The sequence below is a fragment of the Lagopus muta genome, chromosome 13 (assembly GCF_023343835.1).
Source record: "Lagopus muta isolate bLagMut1 chromosome 13, bLagMut1 primary, whole genome shotgun sequence".
NCBI classification, from domain to species: Eukaryota; Metazoa; Chordata; class Aves; order Galliformes; family Phasianidae; genus Lagopus; species Lagopus muta.
Window position 1 is genome coordinate 162,009 of NC_064445.1, and position 8,864 is coordinate 170,872.

Consider the following 8,864-nt stretch of genomic DNA (forward strand, 5'->3'; position numbering starts at 1 on the left):
GCAACAGGTGAGTTTGTAAGAAGGTCGCCAGCCTTGGCCTTGCTGCACGTCTCACCTGTGTTTGTCTGAGCCTGGCCCTTCACTGTTGATTTCAACCTCATTTGTTTCACAGCTACTTTGCTCTGGCTTTCTTTCTGTTTGTGTTTCCTAAGGATGCAAGACAGGGCCCAGTGATGGAGGAATATGGCCACTGCCAACTTTCTGCTGATGAACTGTTTGATCTTCATTTGTGTCTGCTTTTCATGTGGTTGTTAAGAGGGTCTTTGCATAGCCTCTATCTCCTGCTTGCTACACTGTGAAATAAGGCAAGAGATCTAAAAAAACCTGCTGGTGCTCAGATTTGCTACTGTAGGAGAAACTTGGAGCAATGGAAACTTCTGAAATCTGTATTGGCTTTGGCATGGATACAGTTTTTGTAGGATGGTCTTCCTCATTCCTTCCAGGATTCAAATAAACCCAAACAAGACCAGATGAACTGCAATGTCCACTTGAACACTGCTGTAGTGCATTCTTCAAGAGAAAGCATGCTGATCTGTAAATGCAGCTCTCACAAATGGGTTTCTATCATTTACTGCACTTGCTTCTAGGTGGGCAATGCTTTCTCACGCTTATGTTTCTGGAGGATCTGGAGACTCCAAAACAGTGTGAAGCTGCATCAGGGTTAGATACTAGGAAAAGAGTTCTTCACCTGAGGGTATTCAGGCATGGAACAGGCTCTCCAGGGCAGAGTTCATGGGCCCCAAGCTGCCAGAGCTCAAGGTGCATTTAGACACTGCTCTCAGATGCAGGATTGGAATTTTGGGTGGAGCGAGGGCTTGGACTCAGCGATCCCTGTGGGTCACTTCAAAGATGTTCTGTGATTCTGTGATCATCCTAGTCTATCTTTAGACAGGTTGAGATACTAAACTGAATTTATTCCATGTTTCGTGTCAGCTGACCTGGGAAGTTTCAGACTTCATGAATCTTGCTGTAGTGGCTCTTCATTGAGAAGGCGCATCTATGAGCTGTGTTCCAACTTCTTGCAAAGCACAATAATGAAGTGTGTTAAGCATAGACAGTTGTGTGGCAACTGCTTGAAAATCATGAGGACAGGATATCTCCTACTGAGGAAGCACAGAATAACAGGTACAACTAGTTTTCTCCGTGCCATTCAGTGTGACTGTTCTGTTGAGTGCTCCTCAGCTATGTATAACTCAGTCCTGAGCATGCAGTGTAATTAACTTCCACCTATAATCGGAACGTGGCAACTGGCAGAGAACAGTGTAATTCATCTATGACTGATGTCAACACAGAACTGCTGCATAGTCATATGCAAGTTGAATCCATGTGTGATGTCAGACATTTCCTTGCAGGAAAATCAGCTCATCTCTAAGAAGAGGCTCTGGGCTGCAGTGCATATTCAGAGTTAGGCTAAGGCTAGCTTTTGTCTTGCAGGTCTGCAGCTTGGGGACGATGATGCAGGTCGCTGCTACAAAGTAATGCTTGGATGCACACCTGGTTCAGTGTGATAGCTCCCTCAAAGCTACTAGTAATTTTAGGATTGATATTCTCAAATAGCACAATGAAGCTGTTACAGAGAACAGAACAACAAGGAGAAAGGAAAGAATAAGGTGAGTCTGAATAAAGGAGTTTTGGAAGTTCTTTCCAGGATCATCTTTTAAGAAGGCATTTCCTCTGTGTGTTAATATCGCTCTTAGAGCTTTCTAGTGAGCAGAGTTAGTTGGAAAATTACAAATCCCTGTCACTGTTACTGCCTCTGATTGTGCTCTTTTCAAGAAATACAAGCCAGGGTTGCTCTCCAATCAAGAGGGAGGGTCAAGGGAATGTGGAATATCTTGCTCTTGACTTAGAAGGTTATAGAGTAGCTCGTTTGTACTTCACATGCAGACATAGTCCCTTCCCATTCATCTCTGAAGCATCCTTGACTGACTGAAAGAGAAGCTGCAAATAAAGGCCTTGCCCGGGTGCTGTAACTTGTAGTGGCCTTCACCCAGCCAAGCAGCAGCTGCATTGCCAGAGGTGGCTGTTGTCAAGGAGCTCTGTTAAATTCATTTTGCTTCCCTGCTGCAGCATTAGCTCATCTTTGGTGATAGCACTGCACTCTTGCTTCCAGTGGTGAGAATTTGTCCCTTGATTCATTTGTTTTCAGCAATTCTAAAGTTGCTAAACCTTGGAGAAAGGCCAGAGCAAGAAAATGGTAGTATTGTTTGACAGATATATAGAGAGGCATATTTAAAGCCTTCCCCTGAACCCTTTGGCCCCTACTGGTCAGTGCTTTCAGAAACTTGAGCTCACTTGGTGTAAGCGCTTTGTAGGTTTGAGTTCAGAACATCAGTTTTGGGGCAGCCCTCTTTACCCGGTCCTGTGGGCTTGGAGAAAGCAGAACAAGCACAATTTGTCCTGTTTGCTTATAGAACACAACACAGAGGGTGATGTATTTCTTCCAAGGTAGAACAGAGCTGTGGCTGAGTCTGGCGATTTCATGGAAATCAGTTCAGACTTTTTGCCTTACCTTCGTGTGGCCAGACCACCTGCCCTACTCGCAAACCTCTAAACAATAATGGAGCCAATTCTGTGCTGGGACAGAATGCCGAACTTCAACTTTGTCATGACTCATTGAGCTGTTTGCTCTGTTCCTTTCTTCTGTCTGGACTACTTTACTTTGCGAGTTCCACTGTTAAGAACCTGAATTTTATCAAGTATCAGTTTTTCACTGGAGAAAGCAGGTGACAATATGCTGACCTGGTTGGCATCTGTATACCTTGCAGCTCACACATGGGTAGGGACTGGGACAGTTTCTTCTGTGTATATAATTTCTATCCCTTCCCCTTTCTGTCCTTGTGGAAGCTCAGCTGCAGGAAAGGTTGCCTCTGCTGATTCTTCCTCCCACTCCCGCTGAGGATGGACTTATTCCTCCCTTAATTTATCAGATATTCATTCAATGGTAGTGAAGTTGCTCTCACAAACCCAGAACTGCATACCTATGTACATTAATAACTACAAGATTAGATCATGACTGTCCAACTGCAGTCTCTTGGAAGCTACGAAGTTAACAGAAGAATTCTTCAGGTTTGCACAGTGCGTCTACCCAAAGGAACAAGTGTAAGTCTGCCTGGTGCTGACCATGTCTGTGTATTTGGAAGCCCTGAAACCAACTATGGTTGGAGGAGATGGAGATAGAATCCAGGAAGCCTGAGCACGCTTCTGGCTCTGGAGGGCTGCAACACTATTGCATGAAGTCTTGTTGGACCAATGCTGTGCTGATATCGATCTGTTTTCTGCTTATGCAACAGTCAGGGGTGGGGAGGATAATTGCATCTCACAGATATTTTGGAAATTTTTTGTGAGGGTCCCTGGACTGGGAGGAAAGAAAATTGTCCTTTGGTGCAGAGGAAACTGGGTAATGTATTTCAGGCTAGAAAATCTCTTCATTCCCAGTGTGTGCTAAGGTGTTACTAGATGTGTCAGCACAGCCACTGCACTGATGGTAGCCTGACCTGCTAGTGAGCAAGAAGAGGCATGTGCATGTGTGTTTGCTGGTGGAAACTTGACTTTTACCAAATTTCTATGAAACAGAGTTAAGGATTCACTTCAGCTGTGCCTGTCATTCCCATTGTGTGCTGACTTTCAAAGCAACATTTTCAAGGGCTTTTTTTTTTTTTTTTTTTTTTTTTTTTTTAGTGGGGATTTTTAAATCTCCTCTATCTTTCTTTTCTCTTTCCATGGGATGGGTAGTTATTTAACAGCTTTCTATTTGTATCCTGGACTAAATGAAAGAAGTTTTGCTCTGGAAATTCTGGATTTACTCTTAGGCATGCTGCTAGATAGAATTGGAAGGAAGAAGTAAGGGAATAAAAGAACAAAAAAAAAAAAAACCCAAAAACAATAACAACAACAACAACAACAAACACCAAAAAAAACCCCTGACACCAACAGACTTTTTTCCTCGCTGTTACAAAGACCTTAGCACAGGATATCTGAGCCCAGCTTAGGACGTGGTTCCATCCCACCCTATCATGGCTACTTCTGTTTTCACAAGAAAACTGCTGCTTGCCTCCCTGCAGGATTTGGTGTGATGATCTCAGGCCTGACTTCCCTCTCAGTGCTCTCTTCCATCTGGTGGCATTGACCTGTCACTTGCTGTGCTCTGAGTTCCTGGCAAGGAGAGAGGTCAGTGTCAGGCAAACACACGAATGTCCTTGCTGTGAAAACTGCTGCACATACATCTAGTTTATCTCTTGTTTCAAGGTTTGCTGGAGATAAGATGCTTTGTGGTTTGGTTGTTTGGATCACTGCTTTGCCTGCTGCACCTCTTGATGGTGCCTGAGAAGTGAAGGCAGGATTGGGCACAGGATGTGAGTACATGGAGAGAGGAACGTTTTCCAGCCAATTCTCATTCTTATACTTCAGATTTTTTTCTCCTGTATGGAGTGATTAAAAAGTCAAATTTCAAAAGTTGTTGCTTATGCCGGCTAGTATTATATTATTTCATTAAAAAACTTGATTAAATCAAGCATCCTAATGAATGGTGAACTGTTAATTGGAGGGACAATTCAGGATCCTGAGATGAGAGCTGTTCTCACACTCCGCAAAAAAAAAACTAAACAAACAAACAAAAAAAACCCCAACCAAAACTGAAACTGTCCACTGCAGAGTTTTGTTTCTCAGGCAAAGTGATTTACCCTGGAGCAGAGCAACACTATACTGATGTCACTGTTTCAGGAAACAAACTGGAAGTTTCCTCTCTGGAAGCTTCACAAGCATGAAATATCAGTTACTGTGAAATGTGATACCTATCTGTGCCTCTGTGGCACTTTTCAACGGAGAATTTAACAACTGAAAGAACCGTGGCTGCTTTTTTGTGACTGTCCTGGGAAGTGTATGAATGAATATTCGCATTCTGCAGCTGGGAGCCTGCAGTACTGGGGAACGATGTAGCCAGATGTTGTCCATGTCAGGAGGATGTCTGAGTAAGTCTGCCTTTCACCCTGTTTGTGTAAGAACTGATTGGGCCCCCACGTGTCTTCACAAGGCACCATCATTCAGGCCTTCAGTGTTTCCATTACTCTACTTTTCCAATAGTCAGTTTGTTACCATCTCCCTGTCCCCTAATATAGTTAGACACTGCACTGAACACTGCTCCTAAAATTTGGATTTAGGGCTAGTTCCTGTAAGGGAAGTCTGGAAGGCAAAACAAGAGGAATCTTCCATGGGGACTGATGTGAGGAAATGATGCTTGTTACAGTACTTTGCTCAGTACCCCTGAGTGCCTTGTTACAACCACAAGTGGGCTGGAGAGCAGCAAGATTCATGCACAACTCCTCCCGCTCCTCCTCCCTCCCCAGAGAGGCTGTCCTTACTTTTTTCTATTCCCCCCTCCTCCCCCCCACCATACTTATAACTCTTACTCTAGCTTGCCTTGCAACAGAAGACATCCCAGGAAGCACAAAGAAAGACCTCAGTAGCATGATAGCTCAAGGCATCTCGGGGCTCATGCGACCCTTGTTAAGTGGACTGAAAGTGAGTAAAACTCACTTTGTTTATTTCTGTGAGGTGACTGGGCAGAATTGCTTACGATCAAAGCAGACGTCAAGAAGAGGCTTCAGCTCCACATGCAAGCTCCAGTGTTCTCCTGGGGAATCGAGGTGAGTAAAATCCTTACCTTACCTGTATATCGCTGAACTAAGAAGTACCTTTTCAGAAGGGAAATGCATTGAACTCTACCTTGGCCCCCACAGAAGGAAACTGGTGCAAAGCATGATCTGTAAGGGAGAGGCAGATAAGGCTACATAGATGTTGATCTGGGATGAAGATTGTTTAGGGAACTGATCTGTGAGAGGTACTGCTCCCCTGTTTCTGGAAGCTTCTGAAGCCATGGAGGCCACAGCTAGTGCCTGGATTCTGAACATGAGTATATCATATGGCACATGAATTCATGCACTATCGAGGTCCCGTTAGGGACCATGAGGCCTTTGAGGAATGGGGATGGTAGGCAGGTCAGGTACCTGGGCATCCTGCTGTGCAGAGGTGAGATGATCACTGAGGTGCTCTGTGAATTGCAGATTTTCTCACATTTCTTATCTCTGCTGCTGTAAATGCAGAGTGGGGAACTGATGTTGTCTGCCACTCTAGGAAGCAAAATACTCTCTCTAGACAATTGGAATCCTCACTGCCATGCCTTCCTGGAATGTTCTTCCTGACAAGATATGGGGAATGTAGATCAAATGCTCATCTGCTGAGATGGTGGCTGTAGGTGGCAGGGGCTGTACAAGACCACATCATCTATGTCCTGCCAGGCTTCCAAGTGCAGCGTCACATGCTGGGTTTTGCTGAGGCTGCTTACTTAGGTTAGGATATGCAGTTCATCATAGCGGTTGAGTTTGTGAGTTGAACTGTGCTGTGAATGTTGGTCAGAAGTTGCCCTGATCTGGAGGAGATGGAATGAATGCTGTTTCTCTCTTGTTTGTAGATGCTGTTTCCCCAACTCAGCATTAAGTGATGCTGATGGCCTTGTCCTTAATACTACTAGATTAAATCCTGTAGGCCATCAACACAACCAGTTATTTCTCCTAAGTAAGGATTGCATCAGCGCAGAGGACGTTACTCAGCATGATTGTTCTGTAAGCTGGGCTGAGCATGTCTTATCACAAGAAAGCCCACTGTGATGGAGCTCACACAAGAAGTGAGCACTTTGTGAAGGAATAACAAGCAGAAAAGGAATGGTCAGCAAGCAATTCCCTTGGGAAGGGAGGGAGAAATGATGAGTGAATGACAACATCCTTTATCACTTACTATTATTAGATCCTGTGGGCTTCTCTTGTTATTACTGCATTTGGGATTAACATCCCAGGCTCCGCAACATACTAATGCCTACAAACACACCAGCCCAAGCAGAAGCAGTGCAGGGCCTCTGCATTTATTCACTCACAGCTGAACATTTATTTTGAGAGAAGTGTGGTAAAATAGGAAATACTGTGGGTCAGCTCAGATTTGAACTGCTCTTATTTGTGCATTTCCACTGAGAACTGGCAACCTGAATGTCTTCTAATGTGTGTAGTGTAATCTCTCAGGTATTCAGCCAAAAGGCTTTGGCAGCAGATGTGCAGGAGAAGATGGGATCCTCTGATTTTTTTGCAAACTTTTCCTACAGCTCAGCAGATTCAGTGACAGTGCATTTTATAAATCGGGATGGAGAGCGACTCACAACCACGGCCAAAGAAGGGGAGAGTCTGCTGGAAGTGGTAGTCAACCAAAACTTGGCCATTGATGGATTTGGTAGGTGTTGGAGATGGATATGTACTCTAAGGAGTTCTGTGTCCAGTGGGTAGTTGGGAATAGTACAACTGCACACACAGTACTGTGTTCTGATGAGACCAGGAAGCACAGGGAGGATGCATACATTTCTCTCACTAATTTCATCATTAGCACTTAGCTATGCAGTCTGCTTTCCTTGAATTGCTTAAACCTGGGGTCTCAATTTGCATCTGCTTTCTGGTGAGGTTCTTGTCCCAACAGCTGCTCACTGGGCTGTCTTTCCACACTTACCGCCCTGCTGCCTCTGGAATTCCAGTGGCACATTGGTTGGAGTTGAAGTATGAGTATGAAAACCTTGATCCTCCCAGAGCAGAGGCAGGCTGAAGTCTATCTTCATCTGCTGTGTCTTCTGGTGTCTCTTTTGACATGCTCTAGGTCTGCTAAAGGACCTTTCCTCCCACTGTTTCCAAAGATCATCTCTCTTTACCCCAATGTTTTTGCTGATTTGCTGCCACTTCCTCACTTTTCCACCAGGTGCATGTGAAGGGACATTAGCTTGCTCCACCTGCCACCTCATCTTTGAGAAAGATGCCTTTCAAAAGCTGGATGCCATCTCAGATGAAGAGATGGACATGTTAGACTTGGCATATGGACTCACAGAGACGTAAGTATACCTGCTGGCAGCAGTAGATGCTAAAAACCCTGCTGAGACAAATTCTCAGCACCTGTTTGGCACCCATTTCCAAAGGAACAGGTTGTTCTGTATTGCAACTGTGCCTCTAGAGCTGTTTTCTGTTGGGTCTTTTGCTTCTGTGAAAAGTAATCTTGGACCAAATATTCCAATGTGAGTTGGGAATTTCTTCCTTTACTGTGGAAACAAATGAACTTCACTTAATATTTTCTTCTCAGATCTCGCCTTGGATGCCAGGTGCGCATTAAGAAGTTGATGGATGGTCTGACAGTGCAGGTCCCCGTGGAAGTATCAGATATTAGGAGTCAGCTGGAGGTTGGAAAGCAAAGCAAGCAGTAACCAGAAACAGTTCCTTCACAACCTGCCTCCTTAGGTGTGGAGGGACACTTTGCTTTATGTTAACACCAGTACTCTGCAGCTGGTTTACGTTAGACAATAGAAGTCTGGTTTAGTATATATGACTGTTCAGCAAATCTCTTATTTAAACAAAGCTTAATGCTAGGATTTTCAACATAAGTTTTAAATAAGTGCTTAAGTGCTCTCATGAGCACAACTGGATGAAAACATGTGGCTTTACAATTCCCTGGTAGCAGTAAACATTTGTACTGTATGTAACTCATCTCCTTTTAAATTTAAGTATTCCACTATTCTATGTAGCTACTGGGAATTCTGTGATGTTCTGTTACTTAACTGCAGAGCAGATTTTTCCCAATTTGGGAAGCTTGAGAAGAGATAGCTGTTCCAAAAGCAAGACTGTGCTACTTGGCTTGATGACATCGACAATCTTAGTCTGCTTAGCAGGAGCATTTGAATGCATGTCACTGAATTGTTATGTGCCATGATATGCTAATTTCTCTAAATAACACATTTTCTCATTAATGTATTGCAGCGTACATAAAATAAAATCCTAATAATCAGG

General features: G+C 44.0%; 1 protein-coding gene across 1 annotated transcript; it reads left to right on the top strand.

The window, feature by feature from the left end:
- The first annotated feature begins 5,396 nt into the window (after window positions 1-5,396).
- LOC125699688 (adrenodoxin-like) lies at window positions 5,397-8,864 on the top strand. Its single transcript, XM_048959504.1, has 4 exons — window positions 5,397-5,645; window positions 7,151-7,275; window positions 7,789-7,918; window positions 8,164-8,864. The coding sequence occupies exons 1-4, from the start codon at window positions 5,467-5,469 to the stop codon at window positions 8,282-8,284; spliced, it is 555 nt and encodes a 184-aa protein (XP_048815461.1). The 5' UTR covers window positions 5,397-5,466; the 3' UTR covers window positions 8,285-8,864.